The sequence below is a fragment of the Stenella coeruleoalba genome (genome assembly GCF_951394435.1).
Source record: "Stenella coeruleoalba genome assembly, chromosome: 19".
Lineage (NCBI taxonomy): Eukaryota > Metazoa > Chordata > Mammalia > Artiodactyla > Delphinidae > Stenella > Stenella coeruleoalba.
In genome coordinates, this window is record NC_137165.1 from 59,196,164 (window position 1) to 59,218,787 (window position 22,624).

General features: G+C 53.3%; 2 protein-coding genes across 6 annotated transcripts in view; one reads left to right on the forward strand and one right to left on the reverse strand.

Moving 5' to 3' along the window:
* WIPI1 (WD repeat domain, phosphoinositide interacting 1) overlaps window positions 1-632 on the forward strand; it is a 37,384-nt gene extending 36,752 nt beyond the window's left edge. The window contains exon 13 of the mRNA XM_079904204.1: window positions 16-632. Coding sequence (XP_079760330.1) covers window positions 16-51 — 36 coding nt within the window. The 3' untranslated portion in view covers window positions 52-632. The remainder of the gene's footprint in view (window positions 1-15) is intronic.
* ARSG (arylsulfatase G) overlaps window positions 1-22,624 on the reverse strand; it is a 116,383-nt gene that overhangs the window by 6,256 nt on the left and 87,503 nt on the right. For 4 of the 5 annotated variants that reach the window (XM_079904200.1, XM_079904198.1, XM_079904199.1 and 1 more), the window contains 3 exons: window positions 13,878-13,986; window positions 7,092-7,212; window positions 1,496-1,586 (listed from right to left, as the gene is read on the reverse strand). In XM_079904200.1, coding sequence (XP_079760326.1) covers window positions 1,496-1,586; window positions 7,092-7,212; window positions 13,878-13,986 — 321 coding nt within the window. Of the gene's footprint in view, window positions 1-1,323; window positions 1,420-1,495; window positions 1,587-7,091; window positions 7,213-13,877; window positions 13,987-22,624 lie in introns of all 5 variants that reach the window. The other variant, XM_079904202.1, reaches the window with a different exon arrangement.

Here is a 22,624-nt window from a genome sequence, read left to right on the forward strand (position 1 = left end):
TGGTTTGCATTTTAGGTCTTGGAAAGTCGAAGATTCTTGTGGCGTTTTTAATATCTTTCAAGTGATGAACTCAAAGAACTTGTTTTGTTTTTATGCCACATTTTCTTTGGGGTCACTTATTCACCCTCAGGGCAAATAAATTTTTGTTCTTTATTATATAATTCTTTGGAAAGCTCTAACTTTAAATAACTGAATCAGGACTTCCCTGGTGGCGCAGTGGTTAAGAATCCGCCTGCCAACGCAGGGGACACAGGTTCGAGCCCTGGTCCGGGAAGATCCCACATGCCACGGAGCAACCAAGCCCGTGTGCCGCAACTACTGAGCCTGAGCTCTAGAGACCGAGAGCCACAACTACTGAAGCCCATGCGCTTAGAGCCCGTGCTCCGCAACAAGAGAAGCCACCCCTATGAGAAGCCCGCGCACCGCAACGAAGAGTAACGCCTGCTTGCTGCAACTAGAGAAAGCCCGCGCGTAGCAATGAAGACCCAACGCAGCCAAAAATAAATAAATAAAATAAATAAATAAACTCATTTTTTAAAAAAGAAATTGAGTTAAAAAAAAAATAAGTGAATCAAATTGGAACCCACACCAGATCCCAGATTTGGGTTAGGGTTTTTTTTGGGGGGGGGTGCGTGGGGGGGGAGCTTGTTTTTCATTCATTAAAAAAAAGTGTTAGGGTTCCTACCAGATGCAAGATTCTGTGCCGAGCATGTCAAGACAACAACGATTAAAGAGCTTACAGAGGCTGAGTTTAGAGAGCTTAAAGCTACCAGAAGAAAGAAAAGATGCACTTAAATAACTGGCGTATACGGCAGAATGTGGTAAGTACCGGAGTTCTCCATGTCCTACCCAGCTGGGAGGATGAGAAGCAGTTCTCAATCCAGGTGGCCTTAAAAGCCGAGAGGGAGTTTAACCTGGAGGCCAAGGAGAAGGACCGTCGCTCTTGGAGAACTAAGACTAGGAAAGTACAGGGACCCAGGGTGGAGGGAGTCCGAATTCACTTGGAAGCAAAAAGCCACGGCAAGACTTTGAGAACCATGCTATCACCCTTCTAAAATATACGTTTAAGATGGTCACAGGGTGAGCCAAGTAGGAGAGAGGCTTGGCTTTGCTAAATAGACCTCTAACATCTATTTTCTGAAACAGTCTCTTGCTTCAAAACATCTCTAAGCTCCCACTGAATGTTCAGCCAGACTGGCATTGAAAGCATAACCGTGGGATGAAATGTTTTTCACGTGAAAAAGTGGACAGTGTGGATGTGCTGGACCAGCTCTGAGCTGGCTGGAGATCTAGGCGAACGGCAGAAAGGCCTTATTAGCGTACCTGTAGGTGCAGAGGGCCTGGGCAGGGCCCTTGCGTGTTGAGCCCTCCTCCTGGGCCCGGGTTTGGGGCGGCACCATCGGAGATGCTGAGAGCACCCTGAAAGGGGGCAGCCCGCATCATCCTGGAGGCTTGAGCGAGAGTCCGGGTGGGACGGGGCCCCTCAGTAACTCACCAGTGACGAAGAAGGCCTTGTACCGCTCCACGCGGACAGTCTGAAGGGCTCCATCCTCTCCGGCCGCCCCACTGTTGGGGTGAAACAGCACCTGGGAAAGGGGGGCAGGGCTTACAGACAAGAAAACCATGCTAGAGGCTCCCTGGAAAGCATTACTTTCTTTTTGCTTTTCCCAATGGATCTTAGTTCCATTGGAAGCGCAGAGTCTTAGTTTCTTTTTGCTTTTCCCAATGGATCTTAGTTCCATTGGAAGCGCAGAGTCTTAACCACTGGACCGCCAGAGAAGTCTCAGCATTACTTTCTTTGTCGTGGTCCCTGTTCCCCATCACCCGCCAAACCCACCCCCTGACACCCAGCCCAGCCCCAAACACAGACGCAGGCCTGTGGTCCACACCATCCAACTCCCGGGAGCCTGTGTGAAAGAGCTCTTTTGCTAGTCAATTAATCGGAGTGGGTTACAGCTCTGCTTGGATTCCTAGGCCCAGTACTAGCCATGTCATCTGCAGAGTCCAGTGCAAGATGAGAATGAGAGAAACCTTGTCCAAAAATTAAGAATTTCAACTGTATAGCACAAGGAATTATAATAAATATCCTGTAACAAACCATAATGGAAAAGAATATGAAAAAGAATGTATATATGTGTATAACCGAATCACTTTGCTGTGCAGCAGAAATTAACCCAACATTGTACATCAACTATACTTCAGCAAAATAAATTTCCTTTTTTAAAAAAAATTTTCTTCATTTCTTCATTTATTTTTGGCTGCGTTGGGTCTTCGTTGCTGCACGCAGGCTTTCTCTAGTTGCGGTGAGCGGGGGCTACTCATCATTGCGGTGTGCGGGCTTCTCATTGCGGTGGCTTCTCTTGTTGTGGAGCACAGGCTCTAGGTGCATGGGTTTCAGTAGTTGTGGCACATGGGCTCAGTAGTTATAGCTCGCGGGCTCAGTAGTTACGGCTCGCAGGCTCTAGAGCGCAGGCTCAATAGTTGCAGCGCACGGGCTTGGTTACTCCGCGGCATGTGAGATCTTCCCGGACCAGGGCTCGAACCCACGTCCCCTGCACTGGCAGGAGGATTCTTAACCACTGTGCCACCAGGGAAGTCCCAAAATAAATTTCTTAAAAAGCTGTTTTCTTTTAATTACTACCCACCCCACACACACACACACACACACAATTAAGAATTTCAAGGTGGCCACAGCACGTGTGCTCTAAAGCAAGCACAGGGTCCTTCTAAGTGCGGGTCCCTCTGTGACAGCAGGGGTCACCCACCCAGGAGGCTGGCCCCTGCCTGAGCCCCACCCCTCAGGGTCAAGACGGGGCCTGGGATCTGCATGTTTTAGAAATATTCCCAGGGAGCCTGACACAGATCGGTGGTGAGCCTTGGATCTCTTTGGAAAACAGCTTCTTCAGCATCCAGTCGACTCCAACTCTCACGTGAGGGCGTCTCCGTGTGACTTCTCCAGAACCGTGCACGGCCTTCCCTCCAAACACAGATCACCTTTGACTCCGTCCTGCCGCACTCAGACCGAGCAAGGCATCAATGACAGAATCACCCCCCAACTCCGCGCTTCCACTGCAGGGGGCACGGGTTCGATCCCTGGTCGGGGAACTAAGGTCCTGCAAGCCAAGTGGCGTGCCCCCCCCCCCCAAAAATAAAAAGAATCACCCTTCAGAATGGAAACACCTAGTTCAGGGTTCCCAAGGACAAGGTTTGATAGAAAATAAAAGACCAGCATCCTTGGCAATTGGTGGCTTTGGGCTGGAAACGTGAGACCGCCTTGGTGTGAATCATGACCGATATATATCACTGGAAAGGCGCTTACGTGATTCAAAGTTTCCATGGAGCTAAAAAAAAAAAAAAATGAGAAACATCTGTTGGAGCGGTAAACAGCTGTCCCCCCAAGTTTCCCGGCTCTGAAAGGATGCCAGCGAGGGTGGGGCTCCTCCCACACCTGCTGCTTCCGTGCTCTCGTGACAGGGCCTGCCAGGTCCCCAGCCGGCGTGATGACAGCAGGCTCCTTCCAAACAGGAAGAGAAGTCGTAACTCAAAACCCTCACTTCTTCCAACCCTGAAGGAAGCCAAGCCTCTCACCACAGGAGGCTGTTTTGTTTCCTTCTGGAGAGGGCAGGAAGTGGGGGACTTGGGAAATCTATTGTCAACAGATCTAGGATGTACTCAGACATCCAGGAGATGGGAGCCCAGGCCCGCGGGTTCGAGCCATTGACATTATGGCTCAGTAACAGAAACAGAAATTCCGTAAGCGGCGGCTGCCGTGTGCAGGACATTCATTTGGTGTCACCAGGCGCCACTTCCAGAATCCAAGAGCAAGCAAAATGGCTTGCTCTCGGGAGGGCGGATGGATCTTGGAGAACTCGTATGTGCCCCGCTTTTCCCCTCTGAGCAGACTGATGGTGGCGTTCTTGTTTATATCAACATAGGAAGCAGGTTGGCAAATTTACACATGAATCACAGCTGAAGACATTTCCTCTCCAGAGGACACCCGGTCCGAATTGCAAAGATAACTTTATCTTCTGCAAACACGTTGCATCTTCTTGGTTGCCTTTCTTACCTGTTTGCTTTGTTTTCTTTTGTTTTGCTTTTTCAACCAGGGAGCGGCTCCTTACCTCTCTGGAGGCTGGTGCCTGGGTAGCCTCCCCAGAAGGAGGGGTCTCCCACCCCTTCAGGTCTGGGTGCACAGACCCAGGTCTCCAAAAGCCGTCAGCCTCGCGCCAGCCGCTCCAGACAGCATCTTTTGCCACTAGGGGGCCTCCCTTATCCCTAAGAGAAGTGATCAGCGGTGCAGAGACCAAGACCCGACTTCCGTTTCTACAATGTATGGTCTCCAGGGATGGACCAAGCATTGTATGACTACACAGCCCCAGACTGGTCGTGACAGGACAGATGCAGAGCCATTAAGAAGCCTTCCCTCGGCTGACAACTTCTGGACTTGGTCATGGCAACCTGGGGCTGAGGTAGGACTTGACCAGCAGTGATGCTGCAACCTCCAAATTCCATCCAGGAAGCAGGCGAGCCTAGAGTGGGATGCCTGCCCCCAGGCTGTGCACCCTCTCCTGCCCGCTCCCCTCTCCCCCTTTGTGGTTGCCCTCGTTGCCTGGACACAGACCCCTCTAGATCAGAAGCAGAAGGGTCTGCAGGTGCAGGAATACACGACATGGCATCAGTGACGCTAGCTGTCCATGAAGTGGGTGGTGAGACCGCTCACAGCAGGAAGACCTATAGCGCAGCATTTGCCTGTAAACCTCTCGACACAGGACCTGGGGAGGGTGCCAGGGCTTACGTGGCCCTAGGTTGCTTCAGCTCTTCGACTTTCCGTTACTCGTTTGCAAAATAGGGAAGAACCCAACCGCTGAGACTTTTTGCATATTGTTTTGAGATGACGGTCTAGGAGTTACTTTGAGCTTCTTGAAACTGGAATGGTTTTCTAAACCAACCCATACTCGAATCTTGTAAGCCCAGCATAGACCTAAGGGTGAACACAGCTGTGTTTATTAACATATATATGTGTATGCTGTGGGAACTAATCAATATATTCTAATTGGAGTATTAAGGAGTGTTCCAAACAGGTGGCAATGTTCAGATCTAACCTTTAAGGCTGTTATACACAGTTGGATGCCCCAGAATGATACGGTGCCTTGCACGTGATAGTTACTCAATAAATGATTACTGAAGACCAAAACCAAAACAAGGGACTTCCCTGGCGGTCCAGTGGTTAAGACTCCACGCTTCAACTCTGGGGGCGCCAGGTTTGATCCCTGGTCGGGGACTAAGGTCCTGTACGCTGCACCAAAAACCAAAACCCAAAAGCAAAAAGCACGCGGATACGTGCACGTGCGTGTGTACCCACGTGTATATGTGTGCATAGGTATGTATATTTCTACAGTCACTCATATATTTTTCACTCCTGGCCCTCCATCAGCAGACTCGAGACAATGTACTCCGGTCTCCGCAGCGGCTGAATCTGGGGCCAGCGGCGGCCTACGTTGAGCCCTAAGGTGTCTGGACTTACGCTGCAGGAGCCCAGTCCTCTGGGGCGCTGGGCCGGGCCCACAGGTGCCAGCGCCCACGTGCCTCTACCCTGGAAGGTGCCACCAGAGCTCTGGGCGAGCAGCGAGTGGCAGCTGTCCCCTCCCGGGACACGGGGCAGCCCACACACATCACACGTCCCCACGAAAACCCCAGCCGGTGTTGCGGCTCGTATCAGCCTCTCCTGCCGGTCCCTGGGCCCAGCCCCCTGGGGGCCCAGACCAGCAACCGCGAAGCCCTGAAGCGGGGCCTCCGTGGGTGCGCGGAAAGCAGCAGCTTGAGAAAAGCGGCGAGCCCTCCGCCGTCTGGAAACGGAAGTTCCGCGCCCGGGAGCTGGCCTCCCCCTGTGGACGGACAGCGTCAAGGCGCCCCCAGTCCTTGAAGCGCTTCCTGGTGACCCCGATCATTCTGTGCGCGGCCGTGGTCATAAACACGCGGGAGCATCTCTCCGCTGACGTCGTCGATAACCCCCCAGGGTCACATACTGCGAACTCCCAGCCAGAGGCGGAAGCCACCTTCCTGCTTGGCTGTCCTGCGGGAGCAGGGCTCGGCCTGGAAGGGTCTGCAGCTCCAGGGGGTCGGATAGGCCGGGAGCAGCCGTCCTGGTCTAGAGGCCACTCCGAGCATGGTCAAGAAGCCCTGGTGCCCGCTCAGGACCAGTGTGCCGGCCGTGGGGAAGGGCAGCTTCAGGAACTGCCCCAGGACATTTGACTCACTTCCATGTGACCCGCAGTAAAGCCAGAAATAAACCCTTTGATGTGTGGGTCCCTAACTGAGGAGCCGGGCTCACGGGGCCTTCCAGAAAGAGCTCCGGGTTCCGCCGGCCTCCTTCCTCCTCCCCCTTCCTCTTCCTTTTGGCAAAAGTAAAACACACAGAAAGGCAGGGAAAGGCCATCCGGCCCGACATTTCCTGGCTGTCGCTGCCACCGAGCGCTTCAGAGCACCCCGAAGAGGGGACCCTGGGGGCTGGAGAGCCGTGTGTGTGCTGAGTCCTCGAGGACCGGCCCTGCCACCCAGGGCATCTATCCTTCATTTGTTTATTCATCCAGTCCTCGTTTATTGCACGCTGGCCGGACGCCAGACCCTGTGTTAGGTGTTCTGAGAATTCCATGGTGAGCTCCCTGACCTTGGGAAGCTTCCGTTCTGGCCGGGGAACCCCACGATACACAACTCACAGACACAGGTCATGCACCCCATCCAACAAAAATGTGCCGCGTGCCTAGGCCATGTCAGAAAATTAAACGATGGTGAGGGGAAAAAAAGTCATTCGGTATAGGGAATAAGCCCCAGTGGACGCCCACCCTACACCAAAACTGCTGCGCAGAAATCTGGGCTGAGGAACTGGGCTGACTCAGGAAGGAGAGGGGGAGGAAGGACAGGTTCCTCTCAGAGGAATCACCCCTCGGCGGCCGACAAACTGGATCTCCAGGGGCCACTGCAGGCACCTTCTGACGGTGGTTCTGTTTGGGCAGAGGCAGCCAGACCCCGATAGGGGGCAGGGGCCCCACCTCTGGAGGAGCCCAGGTGGGACACGCACCACCTCCACTTACCCTGTGCCCAGCCTGCGCCCTGCCGAACAGCACCTCCGAGGCATCCAGACCGTCAAAGTGTCGGCCTTGGGGCAGGCTGGCCCCAGCCAGGGCCACCACGGTGGGGAAGATGTCCAGCACGCTGCAGGAAGATCAAGACAGTGTTGGCCCCAGCTGTCCGCAGGCTCTCTCCCCGGCCGCGCTGGGGTCAAGAGCCGCCCAGCCCAGCCCGGCCCAGACGGAGCCCCGGCAGCCTCCCATACAGCCCGCCCCCTCTGCCTCCTGTCCTGCCTTCAAGCCCCACCTGGATTTCCTACAGGAGCAGCACCCAGGCTCTGCAGCCAGGTGTTGCCTGGGCTCAGATCTCAGCTCGGCCATCTATCTGTCTAGCCCTCAGTTTTCTGCTCTCTAAAATGGGCATGATAGGGGACTTCCCTGGCGGTCCAGTGGTTAGGACTCCGCACTTCCACTGCAGGGGGCACGGGTTCAACCCCTGGCCAGGGAGCTAAGATCCAGCAAGCCTCGCAGTGTGGCCAAAAAAATAAAAATAAAAAGGGCAATAACAACAGTACCTGCCTCGCTGGGCGGCAGTGTGGATGAAAGACGCAGGTCATACGCGTAGAGGGCCTGGCACTCAGAGAGCTCACTGGATGTCTGTGTTACAGTCACTCACAGGGACACCCCTGCAGACCTACCTAAGAACTAGGGGGCTGTAATAAAAAGGAATGAAATAGTGCCATTTGCAGAGACATGGATGGACCTAGAGACTGTCATACAGAGTGAAGTAAGTCAGAAAGAGAAAAACAAATATCGTATAATATTGCTTACATCTAGAAAATCTAGAAAAATGGTACAGATGAACTTATCGGCAAAGCAGAAATAAAGTCACAGATGTAGAGAACAAACTTATGGTTACCGAGGGGGGAAAGGGGGGTGGTGGGATGAAATGGGAGATTGGGATTGACATATACACACCACTATGTATAAAACAGATAACTAATGAGAACCTACTCCATGCTCTGTGGTGACCTAAATGCGAAAAAAATCTAAAAAGGAGTGGATATATGTATATGTATAATTGATTCGCTTTGCTGTACACCTGAAACTAACACAACATTGTAAATCAACTCTACTCCAATATAAAATTAATTTAAAAATAAAAGTTAAAAAAAAAAAGAAGAACCAAGGGGCTCTACCTGTCACCACCTAGGCCACCGCCACCCGCTGAGAGGGAACAGTGTGTGACAGGTGTCTGCAAGAGAACATTTACTTCATTTTTCCCACCCTGGGTCTCCGTGTCGCAAATAGCTAGTCTTTGTCTAGAATGCCGTCATGGGTGACACATTCCATCCGCTTTCATTTAGCTCTGTTATTCCTGTTACAAAATAGTCAGTGTTCAGGGTGGGCAAATAGGATGACATCCAGAAATACGAAGCAGCAGCACACACACAGCCCCCCGCCCGAAGGCAGCCACTGTGAACACGTTGGTGGATTTTGTGAATTTGATTTTCTTTGAAGTCACGTGGTACCATTTCCCTCTGCTCTAGGGCACATCTCCCTCCAGCCTGCTGTGCTCAGGTCAGACAAAAACTCTTCGGCAAGAACAGAGCTGTTTATCTGAGGGCCAGGCTAACGGAGAGTCGGTGGGACTCGACAGAACCGGAGGGCCAGGCCCGCACGAGGCTGGACATCTCGGGAAAGAGGGTCCACCTGAGGCTGGGCTCATTGGGAGGCCTCCAGGCCCCACCTGCTGCTTCCCCAGCCCAGAGTCCCGGGAGCGGAGGCTCGCCCCCCAAGATGGGCCGCGGAAGGGAACTGCCACGTGCCCGCCTCCCCTCCTCCTCTGCTCCAGGGCTCTGTCTACAGCCCCGAGCAGGATCTCTCCCTCGGCTACGGTACAGAGCGTCTCTGGTCTGCCTCTGGCTTCCACGGTTCAGAGAGCCGGAGGCTTATCTCTCGCGATGTGCGCTCCAGGGGCTGGCACCCCGCGCGCGTGCAAGTACAGGAAGTGCACAGTAAGCCCTTGCGGAGCACAGAACGGTCCAGAAACCTGTCCAGAGTCCAAGGCCCCTGCCAGGAATCAGGCAGCCCGGCGGACTGCAGTGCAGGCTGAAGAGGCCGGGGTGGCCGGCACTGCTGTTTGGGGTTTTCTCTCCGTTGCACCCCTAAGAGAGGCGTGCCCCCCAGAGGAGTCAGGTCAGTGGCAGAAGAACGGGGTCTGCCTTAGATTTGGGGGTGTGCGGCACATTTTCTTTTCCCGTCTCATTCCCCCCTCCGTCATCGTGAGGCTTAGCACCCTCATTATACAGCAGAGTCTAACGTTCATGGAGTCCCAGTGGCTCAGAATCGGGCAGGAACCTCCAGAGCACAGAGGAAAGCTCGGGTCCGCGACAAAAGCTTCTGCATCTCCAGGACTTGCCAGTCCAAGCTCAGGCTACCAAAGAGTCCTTCCTTACGTAAAGGAGGAAAACAAGCCCCCGAGGGGAGCCCTGGAGGAGGGAGATCCTCCCGGGACACAGAGCCCCAGACCCTGGGCCCCTGCGTGAACTTGGAGAAAGCATCAGTCCTGCAAAGGCTACCAAAGGGACCCCGCTACTCCAAACCCTCCCTAAGGAATTGGTCCCGGGAGTCTTGGAAACCTTGGGGAAAGAGACCAAAAAACCCCAAACCTAATTTTCAAATTTCCACAGTTCATTCTAATACCTGGGAAGGCGCATTCTGACTTTCATGGAACCTCAGTCCGTTTGCCTTTGTGGTTCCTTATTCCATATAAAATACTCAAAATTATATTTTACAATTCTGTTGACATAAAGATTATATAAATATATAAAGAGGAGATATGAAGCCATTTTTCTTCAACCTAAAAGTTTTTGTTTTTTCTTCTGGTTTCAAAGAAAATGAAAAGGTCGTGTGCCCCCAGCACCGCGCCTCCAGCCCCGATGGGCAAATCGGCCTTGGGTTCTGGAGGCCTCGGTTACGAGACGGGCCGTCGAGAGCCTGCTCGCGGACGGGCAGGCACGGCGACCCAGAAGAGAGCCCCGAGTGGGTCGGCTCCAGCGGGCACACACTGCAGGTTCTGTTGCCCACGTGAGAAGATTTTCTTCATGCCGCTTCAGCCAGCCCAAGGCGCTGAAGACTGTTCAGAGGCAGCGTGCATATCTGTGTTTTTGTCCGAGGAATTGCCAACAGAACCTGCGTGTGGGGACTGGGCAATCGCGAGGAGGATGCGGGGAGCTGCAGGGCTGCGGGGGGCTGGCCTGGATCTCAGGGCACGTGTCAATGGCACTGGGGCGCTTGCTGGGGTGCCGCGGGCGGAAGGGAGGCTGCTTCCTAGAAGCGCGGACATTACATCCGGGAAGTGGCCAGTGTGATCTGAAGACGGGAAGTGAGAAGGGCCAGGGCTGCTGGAGTGTAGGCTGGGGTGCGTGGGCCTGGACTCTGGGCCTAGAGGGAGCGAGAGCAGAGCAGAACCCTTCCAGACCGTGGAAGAGTGGGAACGCTCCTGGATGTGGCGAGCGAGCTCTCTGGCCTCTGGCTGTAAGTTCCTTCCTGCGGGAAACTCGCTCGCGTTATCTCTGGGGAAAGCTAGGCGCCCACCCCTTCCTGGCCTAAGTCCCTCGGTGGAGACTGGAGAGGCTGCAGGTCCCCCTTGGAGACCAGCAGGGCCCGGCAGCAACTTTGCAGGGAGCACGGGGGGCCCACAGCACCAGGAAGACCCAACACCGAAGCGCGCACGTCCGTTACACAGCAGAGTGCCGCAGCAGTGCGGGTGAGGGAGGGTCCGCTGCCCATCTTCCCCCATAACCCACTGCCAGATACGGGAAAGCAGTGGGGGGCGGGCCTTGAAAGGAGATGCGCGGCTGGGCCTCGCCCGGGGGGGCGGTGACACCCAACCCACAGGACACCGACGTGAGCATCACCTCTTTGCAGATCCTACTTCCGGGACTCAGTTCTGTGCCTAAAGACAGCCCAGAACCAGCCGAATCCCCCTGCACATAACTGCCTGCCTTTGGGATATGGGAAGACAGCCTCGGGGTCCCCCAGCGGGTCATCCGCTTTCCGGGCGAAACAGACCTTTAGCTGTTTTTCAGATGAGATTATTGCAAGCCCTCCCCTCCCCTTCTAGCCACTGTAGGCTTGCCCCAAGAATCTCCAAGGGAGCGTTCCTCCGTTCTGAGCAGAGATGGGGGCCTCCCAGCTCAGATGCAGAGCAGACCCCCCCCCCTTTTTGTACATGACCAAGAGAAATCACTTGAGAGCTGTGATTCTCAACCGACATGAGTCTGTCCTCCCCAGGGGACACTTGGAGCTGCCCGGGGACATTCTGGTCGTCACAACTGGGGCTGGGGAAGCCATGGGCATCCAGTGGGTGGAGGCCAGGGGTGCTAGTAAACATCCTTAAACGCCCAGGACACCCTCCACCCCAAAGAACGGTCCAGCCCAAAATGTCAGCAGTGCCAAGGTTGAGATACCCCGCTTTAGAGTTTTAGGATCAAATCACCAGGCCCTTTTCAGACGTGCTGCCCTCCCGAAGGGACGTCAGCTCCTCAACAACAGAAGCCTCCTGTCCGATGTGCCCGTTCTTACAGTCCCTGGAGCCATGCTTGACCCATAACTGGACCCAACAATTCACCTCCGTTGAATAAATGAATTTCCCCCATGCTGCAGTTGTGTTGCTGGGCTTTGGGGTCAGGGCATCTGTAAGACCTTTCTTTTGATCTTATCACGTCACCTCGGTGCACACCTGGCGATTAACACACCAGTTACGTCTAAAGGTAACCAATAGGCTTAGCGTGGACCCTTCTCCCCGAGCCCCTAACACACACCTTTTTCTACTTTTCCCGTATTCACGTGAGTGTATCAGCTTGTCTACTCTCTGGTGTCCGTAATTCCTTAGGCACTGGGGTATTGGGTTAAGAGATCCTGGCCTCAGCTCAGAGTGGCTGAAGGGAGTTATCTCTGATCTGGAAGGAGATGTATATCCTCTGGGGAAGAAAGTAGGAGACTAAGTGATAGAAGAGGTGATTAAGTACCTAATACGTGGGAGCGCCTGGCTGGGCTTCCAAGAACATGAAGCATAAGAGCCTCAGCTTCTTGCATACGCGTCGTACCACTCTTCCCCTCAGTTTCTTGAATACGCGTCGTACCACCCTTCTCCCGAGAGCCGACCCGGAGGGGGTCCTGGCAGTCAGGGCGCTCCACCCAAGTTTGCTCTCCATGGATTCACGTGAGAAAACAGCAAGAGGATGAACTGTACGGAGACAGACCGTCCTGCTGCCATCAGGACTAATTTAACACCAAAAATACCCTAAGAGGGGCTGGCCTGGTGCATCGGTAGAGTGTCCTGGTAAAACTCCCAGCAAATGTTACCTCGTACCAAGGCTGGCTTCCTTTGGACACTCACCAAAATATCCCCTAAGTCAGTTGTCACCTCTGAAGCCCGCAATTATCAACAAAATGATGCAATTTATCACGGAGCCGTAGTTGACTGAAGGTGAGAACGCCATTCTCAACTGAGAAGCACGAGCTTGGTTTCCGGTGATGTCACTTGAGAGACGGCACGTCCAGCCCAGCCCGTGAACCCTTGGCCTGACTGCAGCAAGTCGGGCCCATAAAAAGCAGCCCGCCTGGCCCTCTTCCCGGCCAGCCTGACATCACAGGCTCCGGCCGGAGCTGTTGTTGTCACGCCTGCCGGCAGCACCCCGCCCCCATCCCCACCCGCGATTGTAGGGGGCTGACCGGGCGTTCCCGGGGGCCCAGAGGCTGCCAGGGACAGTGCCTACTCACCCCCGACTTCGGCTGTCACCGCTGTTCACCCTTCCTTTCCCCCCGGGGTTCAGTCTCCCCGCCTCCTGTCCATCACCTCCCCTCTGGGATGCTAGAGGAAACCAGTGAAGCCTGCTTTCCTCTACTGGGCTGTGTTCTCTAGGCCAGAACCCACTTGGTTAACGGTGAAGGACCTTTGGAAATAGGAAATTAGTCTTTAACCAGAATAAGACCTCTGAGCCTGTGAGCAAGCAGCTGTGTCTACGGAGGGGCCCCCTCGTCCATGGATTCAGGGCAGAACCACGCAGAGGACGGGCCCTCCGGGTGAGCGAGAAGCCCTCGTTATGAGTCACGGTTGCAGAGCCGCGTGGTGTTGCTTTCCGGGTGGCACAGCACAGCCAAGTTCTGTGCCAAGGAGAGGGCCTCCTGGGCCTGCCTGCACAAGGAGGTCAGAGTAATAGCGAGATGTGCTCACGTGTACGATCGTCCTTCCTTCTAGAAGCTTCTTTGCCAGAGGTAGGAAGAAGACCCTCACCCAAGGATTCATCCCTTCCTTCCCAGCCCGGTGGGTCCAGCTTCCTTCTCCCTCCCCTCGGGGGCACGTCAACATCTAGATCCCTTTCTTGTGCTATCTGATGACCAGTGACATGCTTGACGGAGCCATCCCCAGGACACCTGCCCTACCCCCAGAGAAGGGATCCTTCAGGCCCAATAGACCCGTTCCCGCACCCCCGTCAGCTTGGCCCAGGCCACAAGTGGTGAGGATGCCCCTGGCCTTTCTGCAGCCACTGTCTCCTCAGTGCACAGCAGCACGACCCAGCACTGACGGCCACCCAGTGCCCTCTTCCCAGAGACAGCCCCCCAGAGGACGGCCTGAAAAGTGTCCCACCGCACTGTTGCTCCGGGCGGCTCTACGCTGCTACAGTCTGAGTTCGGGACGTATCTGGGGACACCTGGCCAGGGCAGGTGACGTGTGAGGTCTCTAGCCACGCAAGCATCCATGACTGTTTCCTACATCTGAAGGTAATCTGGGTCTCGTACCTTAGCAAAGCAGTGCTGGTGACGTTGACGGGGACCCTGCCAGGCCAGTAAGCCAGAGCTGGGACACGGTGTCCTCCTTCCCAGGTGGTCTGCTTGGCTGGACTTCCCCCTGTGAGAAGAGGGGAGACAGTTGGTTCTCTGGGAAAACAGTCCTTCTCCACGGGGACTCTCTAAGAGCTTCTGATAATTCCAACAGAGGAATGACTTCCTTTAGCAACGAGCTATTCTGATTCATGTAGTGAATCTCTTTCAATACGTTCTTTTATTTTACCGGATTCAACGCGCGCAACTAGCTGTGTCCGTCCCTCTCTAGGGAATCACGTCACTTAATTTCTTCATGCCGCTTTGGCCACTTCAGACTGTCTGGCTTGTTTACGGACTGGCATCAGTCCTGTGCACCCGAGACGTAGTAGGCGCTCAACAACTATCTGTTGAATGAATGAATGTGTCTTCCTACAGATCATGTTTAGGATGGAAACATAAAACTATTTGAAATGAGATAAAGGCGGAAATTCCCACAGTTATTTGATCCGCCCAACAACCGATCTGGCATAGGTTTTGTTGTTGTATTTTGTTCACTCTGCTTTACTTTTTTGTTTTCCTTTTTTTTTTTTTTTTTTTTGAATGAATGAGCTCTTCCGATGTTGTGGTAGCTCCGACCTCTTGCCTCTCAGGGGGCGGTAAGAACAATCTACTGCAATCTACGAATTTCCACTGGGTAATTAAAGGAATTATTTTTGTAACCACCAAGTCAAAAGTGACCACCAGTGTAACGATGACCAGCAGGCTGGAAGGGATGAGGTCATGCTTTATGGAAACATCCTGAGTAGGTGTTGCGTTGAATTAACCATGACCATGCCCGTCCCTCCCACACACACCCCGACCCCATCCCAGCTGAGCCAGGAATTCCGCACGGTTAGCGTGTAGAGAGCCTTTCCAAGGCAAACGCTGTGTGTGTCTCACACATACCATGGTCATGCAACATCCTTATGTTTGGCTGGCGGAAACAACGATGGGGAGGGAGGGGGCGAGAAGACCGAGGCTGCCGTCACTTTGCGCTCACCCTGCAGCAAACGGAACCTTTGATGTCCCTGGCCCAGCACATGACACCAGAAATGCTCGGCATTCTTGGAATTTTCTCATAACCAGCTTTGGAGTCCCCCCAAGGGTTGAAGTCAGAAACGATACACTAAACAACTCGTGTCTATGGACCGTTTGTGTTTAGGGGTGGGGCTCTCGGAACCAAGCGGAGTTGTGTGGGGGGCCGAACGGGAAACTCTTTGACTTGGCCCAAGATGTCTCACATACCTTCTTCCAGTCCAGAGCCACGCCGGCCATAAACACCTAGAGCCCACTCCCAACTATTCACGCATATGGAACAGAGACTCCAGAGCTACAGCCAGCATAAATCGCACTCCCCCGTGGCCTTGGAATGCACGACTTACGCTTCAGCTGAAGGCCAAGGAGCGGGGAGGGAGCACTAACGCTGCACGTGCGGGAGCTCTGCAGATAGTCCCCACCACCCCCCACGAGGGGCGTTTCTATGGAAGCTCGGGGAATAGGTGGGTGAAAACATGGAGTCCATTTATTTGCAAGTCCACGGAGCACAAAATTCAGACGAACTTGCTTAGCCTTTGAGGCCAGATGCTAAGGAAAAGCAAAGGGTTCAATTCGAAGAAACAAGCCAATGGTTCTGAGGGTCGACCAGAAGGCCCAGGCTGGGGGCTTGCACTGTGTTAGGGCTATAGGTGCCAGTGTACAGGGTCGGCACCAGGATTGCGTTTCCGCCTCCAGGGTGTTTCCAGAAGGGTACACTAGCCCCTAATTAATAAATCTGCTAATTGGTCTTCACCACTAGGGGTTCTGCTCATTTGCCATGATCTTTTTGTACCGTTCTTTTTCAGACGATTAACTTTCCTAATTCGTTTTCAGAGAAAAATATGTCAATGCGTTTGCCTTATTTCATCAGAGAGTTGAAAGCTGGAGAGGTTAGAAGGAATTCGGCCAGTTATAAAACATGTATACGTCAACAGAGTGGACAGTGCCCTGCAGAGAATCAGGAACTGGGACAAAGAGAGGAAAATGTTGGCTGAGAGAAGCGGCTCGGTGTGGACACTTGGGGTGCGGAAAGCAACCCCTCCTCTATGTTGTCAACACTGGCCAGCTGGCACCTGGCTGTACCTTGGGTTCTGGCTTTACCAGAAAGACACAATTATATATTCCAGCCATGCCCACAAGGCTTGTACTCAAAAGAGTCCAGAGTGTAGGTAAACAACTATAAAAAATATATCCCCCAGAGCGTGGACACCTTCCCACTCCAAATTCCAGTATCTCATTGGCACTGCTAGGGGTGGGCCAACTTTAAAAGATCCGACCAGCATTCTCTGTGGGTCCCCAGGGTTGATGCCTGATAACCAGGCATCTGATTATCAGAAACATCTAACCGTGTTTGTTGTGGTTCATCTGCACCAGCAAACACTGAAACCCACAGCAGCTGGCCCTGGTCCCCTGATGTTCTCCAGTGATACCTGCTCCTACTGATGGAAACTCATCCTCCGTTAACCACAACAGTAACAGTAACAATAATGTCTCCTATTGACTGAGCCCTTTCTAAGCACCAAGCTAAGTGCACCCACCTATAATGCTAAGTGCTTCCCGGCGTCATCTCCCTTAATCCTCAGGACAACTCTGTGAGCTAAGCCCTGTTATCCTCATTCTTCAGATGAGGAGGTTGAAGCTCAGAGACGTTAAGTAATTTGCTCAAGGTCACACAGCAAAGAAACACTAGAGTCAGGATTTGAATCCAAGTCTAACCACACAGCCAGTACCCTCAGCCATTAAACCTTCTAGGACTTTTTAGGACAGTGGTTCCCATCCCCAATGCATACTCGAATCACTAGCTTTTAAGAAGTACCCAGGCCAAGGTCCCTTTCCCAGAGAATTGTGATTTAAATTGGCCGGGGGTGGGGCCTGGATACCAGTATCTTGTAAATTCTCCTGGTGAGTTAGTGTAGAGCGGGCCGTTCCAGGCCGAGGGTGAAGAGAGCAAGGAACAGAGTCAGAAGGTGGACACAGTGCGTTTTGAAACTAATTGTAGCTTATGTGCTTTTTAATGACAGGTTTTATACGGCCCACAGCTTTATAACTTTACGCCACCGGAGCGTGAATGTGACCCTACGTGTTATAGTGAGTGAGAACAATAGCTAAGTCCACAAAGTCAAACAGGCACTTTTTAATTTCAAAAGCTACTCGTTAGTTGAGAGCAACCTTCATACTTTGATCAGAGGCCCTGGCACATCAAAAGGGTCCATTGCGTTTGGCTTTCTGTTGAGAAACGCAAGTCTGATGGTCATGAAAACGCATTTCAGCGCACTTGCGGTTAGTTATGACTCTAATTAAGGCAGAACCTCTTACTTAAAGCAATAAATATTTAGCCTCAGCAACCAAAATATAAACAGAACGATGATTCATGGAAATGCTTTTGCTCGTTCTCCCCTGGCTACGGAAGAAAATGCCACTGCACGATGCAGGGAGAAAAGGGCAGCCGAGGAAGGCTCACCACGACCTACGCTTGGAACAGGGTCCTTCCCAGAAAGGACCCAAATGCGATGCCTGCCTGAGTCAGAAAGGCAGTGTGGCTAATACAGAGGTTGGCAAACTTCTCAGTACACGGAGCCGCCAGAAGGACACCCAGAGATGCTGATTTAGGAAGTCTGGGGTGGGGTCTGACTCCAAGTCATCCTGACACCAGGCTCTGAGGACCAGAAGTTGAGAAGTGTTAGTAAGGCAAATGGGAGGACGCCTTCCCAATTCTCAACGTCACTGCACATCCATCTCCTCAGCCGTGAAGGGGGAAATGACTGTACTGATCTCACGGGATGGCGGAAAAGTTACGCAAGATAATGTACATAAAGTTCCAAGCCAGGTCCTCCGGCGTAGTGCCTGCCACGGAAGCGCCCACTAACAGCCATCCAAGGAAACCCCTAGCAAAGCGGAGACAAAACGGAATCACCTACAGATAGAAGACAGCAGGCTGCAACCTGGCAAAGCACGCACTGAACTCGGCCCCCTGACAGTTTGGTTTGGCACAAATCGTATTTCTCTTTAAACTAAATCTGAATGTCGTTAGTCAGAGCCCTCGATCTGATTTCCCGAGTCCCTAATGCTGGCCACAGTGGACGCAAACAGACAGTTGTCCGTTTATACTACCTGCCTGGCCCCTCAGGCATTTATGCTTGTGACTCGGATGGGACACGCGTGTTCTGAGGAGCACACGTCCTATAACCTTCTAAAGAAGCAGGCTTCATTTCTAAATATATATACATGCCTCTCCCAAGGCTGCCCGGAGCGCACACACTAGTGTTCTAGAAACACAGGGCAGCCAGGCCTCTGTTGGGGCGAAGGACCCTGGCTGCCCTGGGGCGGCCGTGAGTGTGGGCATGGGGACTTCCAAGCCCGGCAGGGGACATCATTTGACTTCCACTGGGTCCCCAGTAGCTGGCCCTGACCCCAGCCGGGGCCAAGAGCCCCTCCCTTGCCCCTCCCTCCCTCCCCCAGTCCCCCGCAACCCCGACCCCTCTCCGTCCCACCCCCTGCCCCAAATGGACAGAAGGCCCGGGATGTAGAGAACGCTTCCCAGAGGGAAAGCTTATGTAACCGCCTGACAGCATCGAGTTACAACCAAGGTCTCCTAGAGGCCAAGGATGCCAAATTCAACAGCATGTTTCCTCATCACCAGGGGGGAGGAAGGAACAGTTCTGCTCTTCAAATAAAACACGGAAAGATTTTCCAGACAGAGGAGCCGTCAGTTAGGGCACAAACAAGGTGTTGGTTCTGTCCCGGAGAGGAAATAGGTCTGGAGCAGGGAAGGGGGGCCGGCGGCTGGGAACCAGGGGGGCCGCGGGCTCGGGGTCGGCAGCGGCCCTGCTGTGCTCCCTGGCCCCCGGTTCGGTCTCTCCTCACCCCTACAGGACGCAGGCCAAGCCCGTGGAGCACCCTCACTCCAGCACGGGATGAAGGGATGACTGCAGGAGACGCTGCCTCATCACATCAGCTGAGCAGAGCGGCTCAGCCAGGAGAGGGGGTGGGGGGTGGCCCGGGGGCCCTGGGAACAGGGGAGGCAGCGTGTGGCCTAACGCGCTGGGCCGGCTGCGGGGAGAAAGCAGCAGGGCTCTGGGCACTGTTTGTCCTGCTCCATCGCGAAAACACTGACTGTCTTCTCTCTTTCACCAGCTCCCGAGACTGGCCTCGTTTACAGCAGGATACACAGGCCTCCCGCTGACAAGGAACCTGCTCGAAGAAGAGCAGGAGGTCCAGAGGGACCCCCAGCCCCTCTCCCGTGACCCGGGTCCCCTGGCCATGGCCCTTCCACCCAGGGCTCTGCCCGCCTTCCCAGAGCCCCCCGCAGTGGCCTGGGCAGTGAGGAGAGGTTGACGGGAAGCCAGTTTGGAGACTGAGGAAGGGGAAGTGTTTACCCCCCACATGGTGCGTCTCCAGGATCTGCTGGGAAAAGAACAAGGTAACCAGGTCCAGTCCCACCACGGATTCAGGTGCTGTGCCCCACAGATACCACATCCAGACCAACGTTTGTGCAAGGCCCTGCCCCCCACAGAAGGTGTTGCCTCAACATGAAGGAAGTCCAGCCTCAGAGCAGTTTTCCAAACCACAGGCCCAGAACTCCTGGGAAGTGACCCTCATGTTGCTTAAGGTGCCTGTGTGCTTCAGCAGGAAAATCCTTCTCAGGTCATTTCTTCCAATAATTCTCTTGGTAGGAACCCTGCCCCCACCTCGAGTTTGTTTCAGCTGGGAGTGAAGAGGTGGAGCTGTACGGGGGTAGGAAAGGCCAGGCACCTCCCGGCCAGCGTCCCAGTTGGCCCTGCACCGTCCCGCGAGGCGGGTCTCCACTGCCCTTACTGAGGAGGACGCAGGGCTGGAAGGGGCCGCCGGGCACCGGGTCCTGAGCTGAGTCGAGAATCACGCCTCCAAAGCCCTCTCTCCATCTCTCCACTCTGCCTCCCAGATTTAGAAAGACTCAGACTATCACAGGGGCTAACGAGGTTCTCCCTGACAACCATGGAGGGGGCGGAGAAGTAAGACAGGACGTTGCAGACAGCTGGGCAGTCAGTCGGGTATAACAGGGCGTGAGGATAGTGAAAACGTGGGTTGAGGAATGAGCCGGGTGGTGGTCAGAGCGTGTGGCGCCTCAGTCGATGGCTGGCCCCAGGGAAGCCCTCTGCCCCGCTCAGCCTCAGATCCCTCTTTGGCCAACAAGATAGTTGGAGTAGAGCTCGCTGAGGCCTCCCTGGCACTGTTTGAATGCGGGGAGATTCCTGTCACTCGCTCCCCTTTATTTATCATCTTTGACTCAATAGAAATGTCTATATATACACGTACCACGTGTTCTTTATCCATTCATCTATAGATGGACACTTAGGTCACTTCCACATTTTGGCTATTGTGAGTAATGCTGCAATGAACATGGGGTGCGTATATCTTCTGGAATTCGTATTTTCATTTTCTTCAGATAAACAGTGCGATTGCTGGATCGCGTGGTAGCGCTACTTTTAGTTTTTGGAGGACCGTGCGTACTGTTTCCCACAGGGGCTGCACCAACTTGCACTCCTTTTCGTCCACACCTTCCCCAACTTTGCTTCGGATTCAGTAGGTCTGGGGTGAGGACCTAGAATCTGCATTGCTACCAAGTTCTCAGGTGGTACTGATGCTGCTGGTCCTGGGACCTCACCTGATTACCCACTGGTCTAGATCTGACAGTTCTAGACTCGAAGGGCGCTAGATGTGGATATCCCAAACTGCTGGCTCTCACTGTGGTCCCTGGACCTGCTGCATCAGCATCACCTGGGAGCTGGTTAGAAATGCAACATCTCCATCACCAACCCAGACCGACTGGGTGCAGGACCCCCACGGGACCATCTACACGTTAAAGTCTGAGAAACACTGCTCTAGACCGTCATTCTTTAAAGCCGGGGCTTTGACGATCTTTGTGTCCCCGGCACTGAGCACAGTTCCTGGCACATAGTAGGTGCTCAACAAGTAGAAGGAAATAGAAGGAAAGGAGGATACGCCCTGCTGATACATGTGTTTCTCATAAAGTTCTTCCCTCAAAGAATGGGCTACAGTCCACACCCGTAAACTGGTTCACTATTTTAAAACTGCCTCCTAGGGCTTCCCTGGTGGCGCAGTGGTTGAGAGTCCGCCTGCCGATGCAGGGGACACAGGTTCGTGCGCCGGTCTGGGAAGATCCCACATGCCCCGGAGCGACTGGGCCCGTGAGCCATGGCCGCTGAGCCTGCGCGTCCGGAGCCTGTGCTCCGCAACGGGAGAGGCCACGGCAGGGAGAGGCGCGCGTACCACAAAAAAAAAAAAAAACTGCCTCCTAAGGGGGAGAAGAGAAAAGATAAGGCAGGTCCTCAGATAGGAGATCAGAGGTCGTCTTCTTAGGAAACAGAAAGATCCCCACAGAGGGGCCACTTACGGACAGATTTTTATCCCCTCAACCTTGGTCTCTGTGCCTTTAGGGCTTTTACTCTTGAGAGTAAAAGTGATTCCAGGCTCTTCTAACTGAGCATTGAAGACGGCAGCCTGGCCCGAGGGTACCCCAGGTACAGAGAGGAGGAATTATCATCAGCGAATGCAGAAGAACCACTCCCAGTTGGCACCATATTTCTCTAGACCGTGGCTGCAGCTACCGGACACATTTCCACCACTTTTGGTCCTAGCATCTTTTCCTGGTCCAGCTCTCCAGGAACCAGAACTAAATCACAGTGCTCTTGAACGAACTGGATGGGCCAAAGAGATCCATGCACAGAGGAACGCCACCACCCAGAGGGATGAAGTGGTCTGGTCACTGGGCAGCACCCAGTTTCCCTGCCTTCCACCACATATGTCCACACACGAGATGTGGTCACAGCTCAGCAGCCACTCACCTGTAAAGTTCTCAAGGGATCTGATCCAAGGGACGCCAGGGTAAAGCACTTCCTTCTCACAGCTAGCCGTGGGACACACGAGAATTCTAGCTTCTAGGTAACTACGACTATTCTGCCAGGCCCATCTGAAAGGGAATTCGTGTCCTCCGACTTGGACACAGCTGGGGCCGCAGGTCAGAAGCCAGCCAGACAGCAGGGCAAACCCAGCCCCAGGGCGTAATCTTGCCAAGTCCACCTCTGCACCCCTCGGATACAAGCACCTTCTGAAATTTTTATTTTAATTTTTTCATTTAAAAAATTAATTTAAAAAATTTTTTAATTGGTAAAAAAAAGTGGGAATAACTACACTTAAACCCTTCCTCCCCTACCCAGAGGTAATCACTGCTAATCTTTTGTTATCAATACGTTTTGTTGCCTCTCTCAAGATTTTTCCGAGAATACATGCACTTAGTTTTATACAATAAAATCGTACTTTACATATGGTTTTGTGACCTGCTTTACTCACTGAAAAGTATTTAGTGTAACTGTTTCCAGGTCAGTCATATGCACCATTTTCAGTGGTTCCTTAGTGTTTCTTTAAATGCATGTATCATAATTTCTTTGAGCACTCCTCTCTTGCTGTACACTTGGGTTATGTCTAACTATTTTTCTCAAGAAAAACCTACTGCAACGAGCATTCTTTTACACACAACATTGTGCACTTGGCTTATTATTTCTTGAAGACAAATTCTTTAAAAGAGGAATTAATGCATCGCCCAGCACGCACATTTTTCAAGACTTTGGTCCACACTGCCGAATTGTCCC